The 17,103-nt window shown below is 57.9% G+C and overlaps 6 protein-coding genes across 6 annotated transcripts; 3 read left to right on the top strand and 3 right to left on the bottom strand.

The window, feature by feature from the left end:
- Positions 1-426: 426 nt before the first annotated feature.
- Positions 427-900, top strand: MAM_01091 (uncharacterized protein; the record flags this gene model as incomplete). The annotated part of the gene is made up of 1 exon (XM_040819890.1): positions 427-900. The coding sequence occupies one exon, from the start codon at positions 427-429 to the stop codon at positions 898-900; it is 474 nt and encodes a 157-aa protein (XP_040683155.1).
- Positions 901-1,593: 693 nt separating this feature from the next.
- On the bottom strand, positions 1,594-2,016 carry MAM_01090 (Cytochrome c oxidase, subunit VIb; the record flags this gene model as incomplete). The annotated part of the gene is made up of 1 exon (XM_040819889.1): positions 1,594-2,016. One exon carries the CDS (start codon positions 2,014-2,016, stop codon positions 1,594-1,596), a length of 423 nt encoding a protein of 140 aa, XP_040683154.1.
- A 524-nt stretch (positions 2,017-2,540) lies between these two features.
- On the top strand, positions 2,541-3,318 carry MAM_01089 (Integral membrane protein SYS1-related protein; the record flags this gene model as incomplete). Its single annotated transcript, XM_040819888.1, has 2 exons — positions 2,541-2,791; positions 2,886-3,318. The coding sequence occupies 2 exons, from the start codon at positions 2,541-2,543 to the stop codon at positions 3,316-3,318; spliced, it is 684 nt and encodes a 227-aa protein (XP_040683153.1).
- A 271-nt stretch (positions 3,319-3,589) lies between these two features.
- Positions 3,590-6,564, bottom strand: MAM_01088 (Beta-Casp domain protein; the record flags this gene model as incomplete). Its single annotated transcript, XM_040819887.1, has 2 exons — positions 3,590-6,326; positions 6,419-6,564. The coding sequence occupies 2 exons, from the start codon at positions 6,562-6,564 to the stop codon at positions 3,590-3,592; spliced, it is 2,883 nt and encodes a 960-aa protein (XP_040683152.1).
- A 1,004-nt stretch (positions 6,565-7,568) lies between these two features.
- MAM_01087 (Aromatic-ring hydroxylase-like protein) lies at positions 7,569-8,920 on the top strand (the record flags this gene model as incomplete). The annotated part of the gene is made up of 2 exons (XM_040819886.1): positions 7,569-7,646; positions 7,766-8,920. 2 exons carry the CDS (start codon positions 7,569-7,571, stop codon positions 8,918-8,920), a joined length of 1,233 nt encoding a protein of 410 aa, XP_040683151.1.
- Positions 8,921-10,716: 1,796 nt separating this feature from the next.
- Positions 10,717-11,985, bottom strand: MAM_01086 (cAMP-independent regulatory protein pac2; the record flags this gene model as incomplete). The annotated part of the gene is made up of 1 exon (XM_040819885.1): positions 10,717-11,985. The coding sequence occupies one exon, from the start codon at positions 11,983-11,985 to the stop codon at positions 10,717-10,719; it is 1,269 nt and encodes a 422-aa protein (XP_040683150.1).
- Positions 11,986-17,103: the final 5,118 nt, after the last annotated feature.

Here is a 17,103-nt window from a genome sequence, read left to right as displayed (position 1 = left end):
CGGGCCACGCTGCCCTTGACGTGCCAGCCGTTGATGGACCGGACGCGTAGAGAGCAGAGAGCAGAGAGCGAGGAGCGAGCGAGAGAGAAATTGGCGCCGAGTCATTGGTCTCTTCCCGACGAGTATTGCATGCCTCTGCGTCTTGCCGCGCCCGCGCCCGCGAGCGAAGCTGGACGGATATAAGAAAGGGCACTCACTTTACGATTTGCGAGTCTGCACGCTCTATTTTTCTTGTTCACAAAAAAAAGATTAACTCGAGGCTAAACGAGAGCACACACACACACACACACACACACACGACTTTGTTGGCCCAAGAGAGCTCGTCGACCCTGTCTTCAAGTGGCACGCAGACATTCGCCATCCAGGCTCCTTGCTCCTTTCATCTCTCCTCTCGCCATCCCCGGAGCGGCATCAAACTAGCCCGTCATGGCCGGCAGAATGGTCAAGCTGCTCGCGCTGCTGGTTGGCGTCTTGGGCCTGGCGCTGGCACAGACGCAGACGCAGACGCAGACACAGACACAGACACAGACACAGACACAGAACCCGGCCACGACCACGAACGCAAGCACGGCGGTTGACGCGACGCGGACCATGGGCAAGGTCATGGACAAGGCGTCGACGTCGGCCATTTCGTCGGCGGATGCGACGACGACTGCTGGCGGGGACGACGAGACGGCCAAGACGACGGCGTCGGAGGAGACGGCCAGCGACGTGACGACGAGGACGGGCGGCAATTCCACCACGACGACTTCGCACTACACGAGGGAGAAGCCGGGCCCGCCGACGACGACGATCCCCAACCCGCTGCGCAATGCTGGGCGGAGGCCGTCGCAGCAGCCGGGGCTGGGCAAGCTCTCCGTCGTGGTTGGGCTGGTGACGTACGGGCTGATTGTGATGTGAGGCCGTGGGGGGTGGTCTTGTTCTGCTTTGCCCTTGTTGCCGTGGCGTGGCGTGAGAAGTGAAGGAGCTGGCTCTTTGACGGCTGCGCGGAACGGGATGGATGGGCGTGTTCAACCGGACTTGGAGGATGGACGAGGCCGTGGCCGCGCGCGGAAGGAGGGAGAGCTTTGTAGTTGGCGACTGGCTGCGTGAGCGGGCAGATAAATATACCGTTGATTGCGTGATAAAGCGTCGTGGCGTGGTTCCAGGCAACAAAGCGACGGTGGCTAGTTCGCAGACGGGCTCGACCAGAGGCGACGCAACGCACGTATTACCCAAACTGTTCAGTGGCAGGATCTTTTGATTCCAGCTCCTCGTCCATCGTGACTGAAACGAGGCGCCGCTGATGAAGCGCCCTCGGCGAAAGTAGTCGCCCCTCGGCCGCGGCCTCATTCGCAAAGAGGCCCTGGCTGGTAGCTACGCACTCTGCCCACGACGCCAGCCGCACACGTTGTTCTGTTTCCTGTTCAAGGATGAGTGAAATCATTCACGGTATTGTACAGCTAACCGCCGAGGCCGAACCCTCGCCACGGCGTACATGATGGCATACACGAAAAAGACCCGGTTGTTTCCCCCGAGACAGCCGACGGCAGAAACAAGACTAGGCCTGGCCTGCGCCCTGGCCTCGCTCCCAACCACCCCGTCGTCGGGCCGCTACGTCGCCTTCTTCCTCTCCAACAGGTCCTGGATATCTTGCTTGCCCTTGCCCTTGCCCTCGCCGCTCGCCCCGGCGCCCCCGTCCGGGGCAAAGGCCGTCGACACCTCCATCTCCCGCGCGCCCTGCCTCCTCAGTTCATCGAGCCGCCTCTTCTTCTGGATGTCCGCCACGCGCCACTGCTTGAAGTACTTGACCCACGCGGCTGCGCAGTCGCGCTCAAAGTCGTCGCTCTGGCGGGGACACGCGCGCCTCGCGGCGGCAGCGTCCTTGTTGGCGTCGAGGATGTCGTGGGCGTCGAGGCAGGCAAAGTATGCGTCGCGGGCGGCCCAGCAGACGGCGCGCTCGTGACGCGTGGGTATGGCCGTGCCGGAGCGGATCTCGTCGCCGCGGGAGGATGATGCAAGCGGCCACCAGCCCATTGCAGCGGCAGCGCCGTGCGCGCGACGGGGTTGTGTGTGTGTGTGTGTGTGTGTGTGTGTGTGTGTGTGTGTTTGTGCGCGCGGATTTGCGACGTGCAGCTGCCGCGGATGCTGCGGATCGTGCACACGTCCGTGTCGGACGTCAGACGGATTCGATCGTGGGGCTCGGGACCGGCCGTGTACCGTGTATCCCGGACACCTCAACGGAGATGGCTGGCGATATGTAGAGCTTGGGCTGCAAGACACGGCCAGGGATGGTCGATGAGGATGCCATCCGGCTCGTTGTAGAGATTGATGACGAGCGCTGGCAGAATCCCGGGCGGTGAGCCGACGACCTGCGCCGTCCATCCGGCAACGGCAGGTGCCACCGAGGACGGGGTACGGAGCACCGAGTAGTTACGTGCCTCCTGCCGACGATCCAATCCTCCTGCAACGTCCGCGAGAGCCCAACCAACGTCAGCCGGTCACTCGGACATCGCGTCCATCTCGGCCTCGTCGATCCTCGCATCCCCCCGCGTCCCACGATGGCTCGCAGAAGAAAGCCCCCGCGGGCGGGCGCGCTGTCGGAGCTCCAACCGCTCAAGATCGCCACGCAAATCGCCGCCCTCCAGGCCCTGTACTACATCACGGCCGGCGTCCTCATGCTCTTCACGGCCCTTGTGGCGGGCATGAGCTTCAGCGTCGACATGATACTCGGATGGGACGCCGTGCGCGGCGACACCACCCAGGGGTGGCTGCTGTCCCTCATCTGGCTGGCTGACGGCGGCCTCTGCATGTACGTGTGTGTGTGTGCGCGCGCGCCGTGTGCTCCTCCGCCCCGTCCCCCCCATCCTGCCCTTGCCAACGACGGACGGCCTCACGCTGACCAGAGTGCCTGCTGCCAGGGCCGTCGCCATGGTCGTGCTCATCGCGAGAAGCAAGCTTGTGCCCGACTTCGCCCTGACCATGCACCTCCTGCACCTCGTCTTCACCGCCTTGTACACGCGCTCCCTGCCCAGACACTCCATGTGGTGGATGACCATGATGGCGTCGGCCGCCGTCGCCGTCGCCCTCGGCGTGTGGGGCTGCCGCTACCGCGAGCTGCAGCCCGTCTTCTTTGCCGGCGGGCGAATCCTTGGCTCCAACTCTGGCTCTGCGCCGGCCGCCGCCTCCAACAGCCACGTCGCTGCCGAGGAGGGCCGCGCCCGTCCTGAGCACGGGGACGACGGGGACGACGGCTTCCCGCGCGGCAGGGGGAGGGGCCGTGGCAAGGACGGAGCCGGCGAGTACGAAATGGTGGGCATCAAACAGGCAAAGGACTGAGCGTGTTTGCCGACACGGCGGCGTTTTCAACATCTTGGAGTAGCGTGCATTGCTTGGCGTTTGGCATCCCCCGACGACGACTGGTGCTTTGTAAAACGAACAGTGTGGGAGGGGAGGGAAATCAGGGCTGTGGGTAGGTAGGCATTGTGGATTTTATTTTCGTGTTTTTTTTCTTCTTGTCAACTTTTGATACAAGACGACCAGGCGCGTACGTAGCTATCCGTAGAGACATGACCGGATACAAACGTCACATCACTCGAGTTTGCGCCCGTCATGCCCCTGCCACGACAGCCAGGTTGTCGTAGATGGCCCTCTTGACCTCATACAGGGTGTTCCTCCTCCCCACGATGGGCAGTCCCACGCTCTCCACCTCGATCCTCCCTTCTGCCGTCTTGCGTACAGACACGGACCCGTCAATGACGAGGATGCCTTCTCCTCTGAACTCGGCTCCATGCCCGGATCCCTGCATGGCCCTTCGCAGGTCGGCAAGTCGTAAATCTCCTACATGCAGAGGCTGTGCGGCCGTCCTGGCAGCCGACACCATATTCGAAGGGATCACGTCGAGAACGGGCAGGACGCCCGAGGAATTCGCGAGCGCCGTGGATGTGAGCGCCACAGCGGTAGACGGCTCCGTCTTCTGACGCTTGTTGGACGAGTCCTCGTCACCGGGTTCGGCGGGCTCGGCCGCCGTGTCCATCGCGAGGAGCTGCCCGCTTATGGTGACGATGGACAGGCCGCGTACGTTCTGCCACTTGAGTTTCTTGACGAGCGGGTCCGCAAGCTTGACGACCCAGGCGTTGGTGTCGACGCTCGCGTCGACCCGGGCGCCGACCGAGGGGGTGAAGACGTCGACGGCTTTGTCGCCGTCCATGCCGAGTGCCGCGCGGCAGTCTTCCGCGAGGCTCATGGTTTCCTCGTGACTGCCGCCGACGAGGATGAGCTTCCGCGGTTGGATGAGGGGGATGAGCATGTCTAAGCTCCGGCGGTCGTGGAGGCCGCTGAAGTCGACGAAGCCGATGCTTAGCCTGGCTTCCATCGTTTCAGTCGTGTAAACCAGCTTGCAAGGGCCCGTCGGCTCTTCCGGCTCCGTGTCTTCTACGTCGTCGAGATCATCGGCTACGTAGCTGTCTGCCCTGATACAGTCATCGCCGTCCTTGGCTGCGCCCTTGCCAGGCTGAGATCGCTTCCAGGGCCCACTTGCGCCCTTGACAACATCATCCCATTTTCTCTTCTTGCCCAGCTTGTCGTCGTCCAGGGCCAGATGGCTGCCGTCGGCATTGTCTTCGTCCTTCTCCTCGGCCCGAAGGTAGTCTTCGGGTCGTATCACTTCGCCAAAGTCATCGTTTCTCTTCCTTCGCATGGCCACGGGGAAGCACCGCTCTCGGCCCTTCTTGCCACGCGAGTCAAAGTCGTAGACGCCTTTACGCTTTATGAGAATATTGATGCCGAGGTCTTCGTCCTTGAGAATGACATTCTTTCGGCCTGCTTGGCCCAAGGTGGCTGAGACCGTCAGCGCCTTGCCTTGTTGCTGGCCATCCTCGTCTTCAGAGTCTGAGGATGAATCTGACGAGGCGTCATCGACAACGTCAGCTGCGCCTTCGAGAGGCCCAGCAGCGCCTGTCTGCTGGGTCGCTTGGAGCTGTAGTTGGGTAGCCAGCCATTGTTGGTGCACGGCAAGTTCATCACCTTCCAGCGCCTGCCGGGAGGCCTCGCGGACAGCTAGCTCTCGGCCACCTGCTGGGACTGTCTCGATTCTGTCGCCCGTGCTGGTCTGCTCCACAGTCACCCCGTCCCTCCTCTCTTTCCACCATTCCCATAGAGTCCTCGCCAGCGATGGCCTGTCGTCCTTGGCAATAGTCGGCCTATCTGTCAGGATGACGAGGTTATTTGGGTCTTGAGCAAGCCCCTTCAAGACGTCCTTGGAGAAACCCCACTCCATGCTCGTGTCGCTGGCAAGAATCACCCGTCCTTTGGCTGCTTCACCTTGGGCAGAGGCAACCTGATCCAGAAGCTTTGAAACTTGAGCCTTTCTCTCCAGGATTCGAAGATATTTAAAGTCAAACGGTCCGCCTTCTTTCTTTTCGCCAGCTCCGTTCGCCCTCCGTTGACCCTCAGCAAAAGCCTCGAATTCCTGAACAATGTTATCGTCCATCCATTCCAGCATGCTTCTGGCGTATCGCATGGTACTCGACATGTTTCTACCAGCAAGGTATAATTTGGCCGAGCTGAGGACGCCGTTTTCAGAGACCGCGTCTGCTCTCCACGCATGTTCGAGAAGGTAAGACAACTCCAGGACTCTTGCGCTAGAGTCAACAGGTATCAGCACGGTGCCTCCCTTGGTGACACAGGTCTGGATCATGTCAAGTAGTTGCTCGTCTCGTTTAGCGCGTCCGGCAGTCTGTGCCGACTTTTGCGCGCCGCGGCTGCTGCAAATAAGGGCCGTGGGCTTGCGAAGCTGTTCAATGACTTCGGCGCCGCCTCCTCCCGCTCCTCCAAGCCAAGCTGCGCCTGCAAAGACGTTTTCTCGTGCCTGATTCCAGTCCACTGCATAAACAATCGACTCGAGTCCATGTTGTATATGCCAAATGGTTCCTCCCAGAGTGTGTCCAGAGTTGTATGCGGTGATGGTAAGTCCGTTCAGCGGTGGTGAGAACGGGGACGGAAGTGGTTGGTGAGGTTGAGAATACTTGAGGGGTTGGATCAGGGAGAAGTACCGCGCGATCTGGTCGGGAGTAGGCGACTGCAAGAGCAGGTTCTGCGCCGTGGCGGCCGTCTGCGTATAGGCGTAGGCTATCTCGGATAGAGAGCTCTGGCGAATGGTGGTAGAGGCGGCGGGCGTGGAAGAATAGAGATCCTGGATGAGAGATCGGCCGAGATCGATTACAGGCCGAGTCGCATACGCAGGTATGCGAGTGAATAGTGCAAAATTTTTGCAGCAATGAACGTAGGCAGCGAGATGGGATGCCGTCGCATGAGTGAGAAGGATTAGGGAAAGGGTCGGTACTTGTCTGGCAGAAAGCGAAAGCCGGTTGTTAGCACCAGGAATTTCGGACAAGATCAAAAGTCAAAGACGAATCACGACGGGGGTCCAAAGACTCACTTCTCCAGCTCTTCCAGCTTCCCAACATCAAAGGTTTCATCCCATCCAAGGTCGACGAGGACTTTGACCCCCCCATCGAGCTCCAAGAGCGACTGCGACGCCGTGGACTCGGACAAGGCGCCTTGAAGCGGGCAGAAGGTAAACATGACGGCCGCGGCACAGCAAGGGTGCTAGAGCTACAAAGGAGATGGCGCGAGGCTCACACCAGCATTCTCTTGTCTGCAGATGTCGCTGGGTTGGGGCACAGAGAAAAACGGCAGCTTCCGATGGCAAATTGCTGTGCGACAATGAACATGGCTTGCATGGAGCAGCTGCGCATTACCTCGAGGCGATCAACTTGGTGTCACGACTCACGAGTCACGACTTCGCGACATGCAGTTCAGTCCGCAGGTACTCCGTAGTTACTCCGCTCCGTAACAAGGAGCTGCTCCACACAAACTTACATAATTCGAAAGCCCATTACTGATTGGGTGATGCCACGCGAGCCCGTCGGATCGGGTCAACTTTGTCGCGTCAGGTGCCGAGACCGCGGACCCCAGAGTATTCTCCGGCAACGACAACCGAAAGGTCCGTTAATACCGAGTGCCCGGTGTCGGTGTCGGCGTGTCGGCGCATCTGCTCTGCGGCTAACTGGACAGGGAATAGCCAAGTCTCTGGGTCTCTGGCGCAGCGGGTGTGAAGGAAAGAGCCGCCAGACCCGCCCAGACGCGGTTCGCTCAAAGGCAAATCCCAAATCTCGGGAGTGATTTCAGACGGCCAAGGCGCCAGACTCGACGGATGGGAGCCGGGTTGCATGTAGCGTCTCGATGCGCATCGCAATGATATCGTCGCATCCTTTCTCGCGCTTCCTCGAGGACGCCGGTCTTGTTTGTAGGTTCCGGCGAGTGGACCCGGATCGGACTTTCGTTTAAACCTTGGACCCCCACTCGGTTCGACTCCCGGACTGCATTCACCGTCACCATCGTGTAACGCAAGTAGGCTGGCTGACGACGGAAGCAAGAAGGACGGACCGCAGCGCAAGAGAAGGGCCGCCCGCTTGGATGTTCGTCGCTTCGACTTGCAGCAACCGCCAAACGAGAACTGTCACGTAAAACAACTCACCAAGTTCCAACCGAGCCAGGGCTCCAAAGATTCTCGATATATGATCACCATGGGATCCCTTGCAAAGCCCGTCATCATCAGTGGCGCCGGAGTCGTTGGATTGACCCTTGCCCACGGTCTCAAAAAGGTAATGCCACATCTCTACGTCAGTAAAACTCACAAGCCGGCCGACCGATCGAGGGTTGCAATCTGCAAAGTTGTCATGGCGACTCTGTTGTCGAGCTTGCTGACCGCGGCCACCTGCAGGCCAATATACCCTTTGAAGTATACGAGCGTGACGACCACATCGACGCTCGTAGCCAAGGCTGGGGCATTACAATCCACTGGGCTTTGCCGTTCCTTGTTGAGCTCCTCGACCACGCCACTGTTGACGCGGTAGAAAATGTCCAAGTCGACCCAGAGGTAGGCCGCAACGACAGGGGCAACTTTCTCTTCCTCAACCTTGAGACGCTGCATCCGAAATTCCGCATTCCACCCAACAGGCGGCGCCGAGTCAACCGCGACAAGTTGCGCAAGGCCCTCCTTCAGGGTGTCGCGGACCATGTAAGATGGGGGAAGCGCTTAAACAACATTGAGCTTACAGAAGGTGAGAACCGGGGTGTCCGGGCTCACTTTGCAGACGGCTCTTCAGTAGAGGGCAGCATGGTCATCGGCGCCGAGGGGACCAACTCTCGGACAAGAAAGTTCCTCGTGCCAGACAACTACAGAAACCACCAGCTTCCGGTGCGTTTCATCGGCGCCGCGGTAGACATGACGCCAGAGCAGGTCCGGCCCTTGCGTGACATTGACCCTTTACTCTTCCAGGGCTGCCATCCCGTCACCGGACACTACCTCTGGGTGTCGATAATGGAGTCTCCCGAAGCAAACGGCACAAAGGGGACAGACGAGGAACGGTACAGAGTTCAAATCGTCACATCATGGATGGTGAAGAGCGAAAAGGATGAGGTCCCACCCAGCGATGCCGAGCGCATTGCCGAAATGAAGAGACGCGCTACTGACTTCCACCCGCTGCTCCGTCAAGCAGTCCAAAGTATCCCCGAATCGGCACAAGCATTGGAAATCGCCCTCCAGGACTGGCCATGCTTCGATTGGGACAACCGCGATGGCCGGGTGACCCTCGTTGGTGACGCGGCACACGCCATGACCATGTATCGCGGCGAGGCGGCCAATCACGGGATGCTGGACGCTTATAACCTTGTTCAGTGTCTCAAAAAGATTGTCTCTAACGAGACATCACGCAAGGCTGCCATCGACCACTACGAAGAAGAGATGAGAGCTCGCACGGGCGGTGAAGAGGGCGCCGTCATGTTGAGCCGACAGGCCTGTCTGGACGCCCATGACTTTCACGGTTTGAGTGAGAAGTCGGCAGTGTTGCGGCGACGGGCTATCCAGACTGAGTGAGCGTCTTCACATGACTGCAAATACAAGGTTTTGTTTCCACGTGGACGTCCGGTTTGTTCGTCCCACGGCCGAAGTGGACACGACTACTACGTAGTGCAATGCTCAGATACAGGAACCCAATTATACTCCACGAATCAGTTGCAGGAATCTCAACGTGACCTCCCTCTCCGTCTCCTTGTTTCTCTCTCCTTCTGTTGGCAACCATATCCAAAACAGCTACGTCCTCGGGTCGACAATCCTGTATCAAAAGATGCATCGTCATTCTCCACATTTCCGTTGACTCACTTGGCGCCTTTGGAAATCGCAGGATCCCACGAGAGCTAAGTCTCTAGCTCTTACGCAAGATACGCCTCTCCCTCGTCTCTCTGTCTTTCTCTCTGTCTCTCTCCGTCTTTCTCACAGCACACCCGTCCAACGCCGCGCACACGCCGGTACGGGCGAGGCCAATGTAATTATAATCGACGGCAACTAGACCTGCCTCGCCGCGGTCACGCATACGCACTCGTGTATCCAGCCCGCCAACGTGACACACTATGCCACGTTCGAGATAGCAACAGTAGTGCCGTGTACTTAGTGCACCCGCCTAGCATACTTATATATCCGGGGACTCATCTCAGGGCCTCACCCATCTCCGGCACTAACAGAACTCAATCAGGCCAGCAGCCACGGCAACTCGCCCTCGAACCTCGAGGCGCCACAACACTCCCATCCGAACGGAGAAGAAGGAGGAGGAGGAAGAAGGAAAACACCCCCTTCTGCCCGCGCGTCACAGGCGCCTCGACGTGATTCCGGCCTCGGCGCCATCCGCCAACTCCGGCCCCCCGCACATTCCAGACTCATCTAGCAGACATAGACTTTGCCGGGCCGCGTGGCAGGCCTTCCCTCCCGGGACCCAGAGCCTCAAGATAACTCTAGGCGTTGTTGGCATAATTTACCCAACCGACAGCAGAGAGACCAGGGACGACCAGATCCCAAACCTTGACGGCCCCCCTTGTTGTAAACCGAGCCGGGAGAACCGTCCGATTGGCCACACTCACAAATGCAGTCTGTACGTGACGCGGCCGGCCGAGGCACCGGCAGAGGAGGAGTAGGGAATACGCAGCCGTGTGCTAAATATACCACCGAAAATGTTGGTCGGGTCGGACAGATAAAGGGGAGCCTTGATGACGTGATTCCATCTCGTAAATGTCTTTTCCCCCCTCGACCTCTACAAGTCGTTGCGGCAAGCAAATGATGACGCGGACATGGAGGCGGCCGTGTATTGATTACATGTCCCGGCAGCGACCCACCTCCGTCGATGGTAAACTTTTTTAAGGTTCAGTCAACACACTCCTGTGATGGGCTTCTAGACAGACAGAAGGGGTTTAAAAAGAGGGGGGATTAAAGGCTGCCCGGCGGCTCCAGTACACACATGGCTTTTGCGGGCATCGAGATTGATCAGAATTGGAGATTTCGTCACAAAGTCCTGACTGACATGTCCAATTTTTGAAAATGAATACTGAGCCAAAAGAAACGCCAAACACGCTTCACTGTATACCGATATGAGTCTTAATCTACATGCTTCACAAAAGAAGCCTTCTAATCCCAGTCCTCCTTTTCCTAATTGAACCCAAACCTCACTTGGGCAGTAAATACCATTCATCATCCATCAGAACCCGACGAGTTGCCCAAATGCAGCGCCATCTGTGTGGCCGTTAAAAGCACATCATATAAACAGAGGGATGCCAGCCACCCTTTTACCCAAAATATAAAACAGTGAATACAATGTCTCGGCCTGGCCAGGTCTGGTCGCAGGCTTAAATGCAGAACTTCCTGTCCAGCATTCGTAACGCTCTGGCATCCTCACTGACGCCACATTTCTCCGAAACAGCTCCGTTTACCCGTGGACTGCTGCTGCCGGAGCCATTGGTGGCAGTTTTAATGCCGGGAGAGTCGCTCGTAGGGTGTAGCAGCGCTGACAGGCTAGACCTGTGACCGTTGGTAAAGGCACTGGTCAACCCGTTTTCGTGAAAATTTCTCGGCGGGCTCACGCTGTGATTACGCGTCGGGGTCGTCATGGTGGAATGTGGGACTGCGACGCCGACCGAGTTGAGCGTTGGCAGCGGCCCGTGCGAGCCTATTCGTTCCCTGTGTCCGGGAGATTCCTGGAGCCTGTGCGGCGATGCTCCCCGTTGCAAGGCCGGCATCGAGGCGGGCTTGGACTGCTGCAGAGGCGGCAACGAGGGACGGTCGTAGTGTGGAGGCGGAGGAGCGTGAGTATAGTGAGGCGGCGCATACGCGGCAGGGTGTTGCGAAGGCGCCTGGGAGAGGTGGGGAGGAGGAAGAGCATGAGGATGAACACCAGGCGGGAACGGCGCTGGTGCGTAGTGCGAGAATGGAGGCGTGGCGGCAGGTGATGGTGGCCAGCCGTATCCCGACGGAGCGTAGTGAACATAGGCCTGTTGGTGAGCGTGGGCGTGGTGAGAGGCAATCATGTACGGCTGTTGCATCGGCACCCGAGTAAGAGCAGGAGTCTGGTTCGTCTCGCCCATGCTAGACTCTGGATACATGCCCTTGGGCGGAGCGATTCCTCTAAGAGAAGGGTCGGAGCTGGGCTGAGGGAGATCGGGTTGGCCTGGTTGAGGGCGCGAGTAGTAGGAAATTAGATGAAGATGTTGGCCGGTTGAGGTAGTGATACTAAAAGACTGCTTCATCAGACCGTCGGCTTTGTATCGATAGCCCTCGGGCTCGCCATCATCGTGATCCTCATCGCTGCCACGGCCAGAGTCGGGCGTCTTTCCAGCGCCCCGTCGCCCGCTCCCAAAGCCCCCTCCCCGCTTGCCTTCCATTTCGCGATAGGTCAGGAAGCTGCCCGATACACGACTTGCACTCCACGACTTTCCGTCTGTCCACCGTCTCATGCCAGCCTCCCTTTCATCCCACACGAAGACGGAGCCTGAGCGGATCGACTGTCTCTCTTTTTCAGATAGTCGCCGTTGTACCCGAGGCAACAACCCCAGCCGACATGCCTCAAACAACTTGATGGCGTCGTTGGGAGTACGCACGTAACCGTGGTACGTCTCCATCTTGTCCAGACTAATGGGATCCGTTTTGGACGTTGTTAACCGTACCTGCTTTCGCAGGCCGTCAAATCTGGGGACAAATGTGGTCAAATTTTGGCGCAAAATCGCGCCCGAGATTGGGTTCCGGGGCTGTGAGCTCAAGGCAGATCACACAAGTCGTTGAAAACTTGGCGAGTACCCGAGCCCCAAGTCGACGCGGCAGGCCGCCCTTGCAATCCCTTCGGACTGAAGGGAACTCAGTGAACCAGCCGAGACTAGAAAGGGATCGGTCAGCATTTGGGGTAGGAAACCGGCATGGTGTCAAGCGCTTTGGGATGATGAAGTGGCGCAAAGGAGTCTTGACGGCGAGGCAGGTGACGGAAGGGCAATGTGGGTGACAAGGGAAAACGAGCTCTCTTATGAGCGGTGCCAAAATGTCCTTCCTTGGCTACAACATCAAGCAAGGAAGCATAGCAGCAAACAAAAAACATGGGACCCGCCACGAGGGACCCGCCACGACGGGCCACGACGGCCGTGGAGTTTCTGTGTGAGGTTTGCCTTTATCTCGGTCCGTGCTGGCAAGGATAGCCTTCTACAGTTGATCTGCCAAGACCCACACGGCCTCAATTTCCCTTGTCTGCCGTCGAGGCGTTGGCCCTCTGGCGATTTGCATTACAACCTTGAGACGAGAGCATCTGCCAGCATGCTTTCAAACGAGGGTCTGTGGGAGACTTCTTGGCAGCGTCGCCGTGACCTTTTGAGCCCATGCGAGTGGACCGAGGGCAGCCAGAAGCGACATTGGTCGAGCTTCTCGGTACACAACGTGCCCTGACGGCGGTACAAGGCTTGTTTGTAGTGAAGCGGGTGTTGGTGTCGCGGTTCCTGACTGACTTGAGGGCATCTCGAATCATGACGCTCATCAACAACAAGGTGCTCAGACGGAGAAGTAACACTCTGCTGAATGACTGGGTCCACAGAAACGCGCTTTGTGCGCCAGGGCGAGACGGGAGTGCAAAATGAAGGGCCCTCGATGGAATATGCTTGTGGGAGAAGAAACAAAGAAAAGGGGAAAACGGGAGGCAGTGGTCAAGATCCAAGATGGCGGGCCCGAGACGGCTTCTGGATGCAACAGCACAAACATGACCGACCACGTACCTCTCTTTGTGTCCTAGCTTTCCGGTACCAACTCGCCCGACCAGAGCATGCGAGGGTGTCTTGTTGGACGGACAATTCCCTGTTGTTCTGTCTGTGCCGAGACCTTGTCCTTGGCGTCGTCCCTTTGTTGCTTGCCTTGTGTGACAAGAGTCGCCTGGTGGGAGGGAGTGCTTGAGCCGGAAGATGACTCGATACAAACCGGGAGAGTGTGCAGTACTTGTGCTTGCTGTTGGCGTTGCTGTTGGCGTTGCTGCTGCTGTTGCTGTTGCTTGCTATGAGACGTCGTTATATGTACAAGTCGTGGTTGTCATAAGTCGTGGCCATGCAAAGTACAAGAGAGGCGTGTCAGTCTTGGACGGAGAGCTCCATGCGGGCTTGGCTCGAGGCTCGAGGGTGGCCAAGTAATAAATGCCCAAGATGACCGTGAATCCAAGGGACAAACAAGAACGAGGAAAAGGTAAAGAAATAAGGTTGGGGGCAAGTCACTGTGCGTGACGGGAGTAACGAGCCAGGGACAGGACAAGACGGACAGGCAGAGCAGCGATCAATGGATAAGCGGCGCCGGACAGCCGAGAAAGGGGGGGGTGGGCTGTACTTGTGAGGACAGGGGTTGCTGTGCTGGCGCCACGGCGGGCGTGCGGGCGTGCGAGCAAAGAGGCAAAGAGGAAAAGGCCGAACAGCGAACTCTCGGCATGGCGGCGTCCTTCGTGTTCTGCCGGACGGTTCTCTAGCCTCAGCAATCTGGAGCTGGCGGTGGCTCCCGGGGGCTGCTGGTGGCTCTGGTGGCTCTGGTGGCTCTGGTGGCTCTGGTGGCTGGGTGGGGCGGGCGTCTAATCTTTCTCAGTTAATATCAGACTACGTACTACTAGTAGTAGTAGTACATTAAGTAAGTACTGAAGTGTCAATCGATTGTTGTACGGGCATACTTTGAGTACATGCTGTGTGTACGGAGTACGAAGCACCTGTGGCTCGCCCAAGCCCCCCCATATTTTGTGTTTGTGCAAAGACATCGATTGCTGCCTCAACCAGCTTTCGGATTGACCAGGATGCCCTGTTCGCGCCCCCGAGGACAAGCTTTTATGGGTCGTTTGATGAACCCTAATCTGGCCCGTCTGCCAGCCATGGCCAAAGTAGCAGGTGTTGCACCGCCTGACCGGCACACAACGCATCGGAGAGCCATTCGTGACGGCGACTCGTTGCATCTTTCCTCGTCTTGCAACCCTTCAATTGATAAGCGCAGTACTCCGTACCCCGTATTGCTTGCCGAAGTGCCGGCGGAAGTGCCTGTTGGCAACTGCGGAACGGCATGAGCGGCAAAGCAAATAGAAGAGAGAAATCAGGAGCAACTCGCCCGCCGCAACGAGACCAACCATCATGTCGGTGCCCCAGGAGTGTCAGGGGAGGTCGGCACGGGATAATGATTGACTTTGCATCGAGCAGCTTCGACTTTGCCGCTCGGCCGAGTCAGGAAACCCAACACGGTGAGACTCCATGAGAAAGGAGAAAGCAGAGACAGGCCCGACGCCTTTGGTCAGCAACTGGCCCTCGGCCATGATGGAGCCGGGTCGATTATTCCACGTCAAGCGACGCTATGATCCTTTTTTTTTTTTTTTTTTTTTTTTGGTGCCGTTGTGCGACTCGAACATCCAGCGGCAATGGACCCGAGACTTCCAACATGGACGAAAAAAAAGGCAACCCTGAGTCGGTTCGGTGAACCTTCGTCGCTTGGAGGGGGCCCGGTTTGGGCGACCAAGCCCCTTCAAAGTTCCGTTGCCGTCCGCAATGGTCCCGCGAATCAATCCTGATACGTACGTCTTCATTCGGGACGTGGTTTCGTCGGCCGGCTTCTTTTTGCCGTGATTATTGGACGTAATATCGCATGGGCGTGTTGCCAGTCTTATGACGGCACCCACCAATAAGAGAGCGTTTGAACGGCACAATAAGGTCATAGGTTACCCTCCTAAGCTTAATTTTCCCTCTAGCCTGTTGACGAAAGGGGCTGTCGTTTACAAGGCTGTCTGGCTGAGACACGGCCACCACTGGTTAGACACAAGCCGCAGATACAAACGTGTAACTGCCCTGTACCGAATACTCCGTACGCATGGAGTAACCACGGCGTCGCCCGCGGTCCATGGCTGCATCACGGTGAGTCCCTGGATATGTTACGTTGGCACCAGTGGCCGGCGGAATGGTTTGGAATGGCTTGGCAACTCCAGTTCTCCGTCGAGTGGATAGCAAAGGTTTGTATCAGAGCGGATCCCGCTTTAGCCGCACCGTGAGTGTGAGCGTGAGCTTGTGCTCCATGAGCACGGTATTCAATCGAGTACACCATACTACTCCCGAGTCCTTACGGCCCGTTATGGAACATTGTTTGTCCCCTCAGATGCGGATACTGCGGGCGAGCCGGTCCCAGAGTTGAGGATTTGATATCCGTTGCCAGCAAATGGGAGTAGTACTCCGTGGGAGATGGCCATTGTCAACTTGGTTGCGCCTGGCCTCTTTCTTCCGCCGCGGACGGCTCTATTCGCCTGCCGACCGCCGTGCCGAGTGTATCCCATACAATTCATCCGTACAGCAACCAAGTGCCACCACCAACGGAACGGAGTACATGGAACCATGTTTGTGGCCGTGGAGCAAACGCTGCGTCAGCCGCTTGACGTGCCGGTTGCCACTGGACTCATCAACCTCTTTCGTCGTCGTGTCGGCTCATCAGCGGCCATTCTGAGAGTGAGTTTGGCTTGTGGCGGCCACGCCTCTGGGTAAGTCGGCACGCCGGTCGTCGTCTGGCCTCCTAGATTGCGCCGGCGAAACGTTGCCAGCACTTTGTTCCTCCGCGTTGCGGTCCACCCGTGGCTGCGCGTGGCTCTTGGTAGGCTGTGAGTTACAAGCCGCATGATATCAACCAGTTTATTACTACTTCTAGCCAAGGTGTTTGGGCTAAGAACCGCCGAGATGCTTCTTGAGGCCGTAAGAGAGGCACTAGCCGAAATCTGCACCATGTTGGAAGCCCGACTGTCGCCGTTGGGGCGTCATCCGTCGAACTTGATTGCCATGCATCGGTTCAGCCGGGTGTTCTTGTTGATTTGCATACAGCGCACGGAGTGGTTTGTTTTGGAAACTTGGTGAAGATGGCCGGCCGGGCGAATCTAGTAAAGGCAAAGGCATCGATCTATCTTCCATGTCCCCGGTTTAGCCAGTCAGGCGGTGTTGGTCGTCCCGGGAGCCGAGGTGCTCTTCTCATTTGCACCATCTGATCTGCAGTGGAGGAGGAGTTTGTCCGAGATACGGAATACACGACTCGTGGTAACGTTATTATTTGGTGCGTCGCGCCTTCCCCTTCCTCTGGGACGCTCGCGCCGCACTAGCGAGGCCGTCAAAGGCAATCTTGACTCTTGGCACTGCTGCTTCTCCTTCCATCCTTGGACAATGGAATCATCGGCGGTGCGAGAGTCAAGACATGGGACGCCATCTGCATCGCAGGCGCTTCAGCTTCCATTTGCCCGTCCAACTAGCCCTCGTCTGGATCAACTTTTGACGTGTACACACTACAGGTATGCCTTGTCTTTTTCATCCTCGAGCAAAGCAGAGACCTTGTCTTGCTCAGGCTGCTATTCGCAGCGTCGACAAGTATGCGCGCTGTCTGACCTCGGTACGGCTCCAGCTCCAACGTGTGTGTCGCTTCTCCAGCAATGTCACCTACATGACACGCTCGGCTTCGGCTTTGCTAGAAACAAAAAGCTGTCCTTTGTCGAGTGAATAACACTTTATGCGGGTTTCCACATCACCTACGCAGCACACGCCACCGACATGCTACGGACATGGTCGAAGCTGCATATGGACAGCGAGCTCCGATGCACACATTTGAGCATGAGGATCCGCTCGAGCTCCCGCTGCGTTCTCGATGGACTGAGCTCTGAGTCTGAAACAAGCCTTCCCTACCTCATCATGCTCAATGCCCCCCCCCCCCTTCGCGAGCCTGTTCGCAAC

This window comes from Metarhizium album (genome assembly GCF_000804445.1).
Source record: "Metarhizium album ARSEF 1941 chromosome Unknown scaffold_1, whole genome shotgun sequence".
Classification (NCBI taxonomy): Eukaryota; Fungi; Ascomycota; class Sordariomycetes; order Hypocreales; family Clavicipitaceae; genus Metarhizium; species Metarhizium album.
Note: the sequence above shows the minus strand (reverse complement) of the source record. Positions and strands in the feature narration are given on the sequence as shown.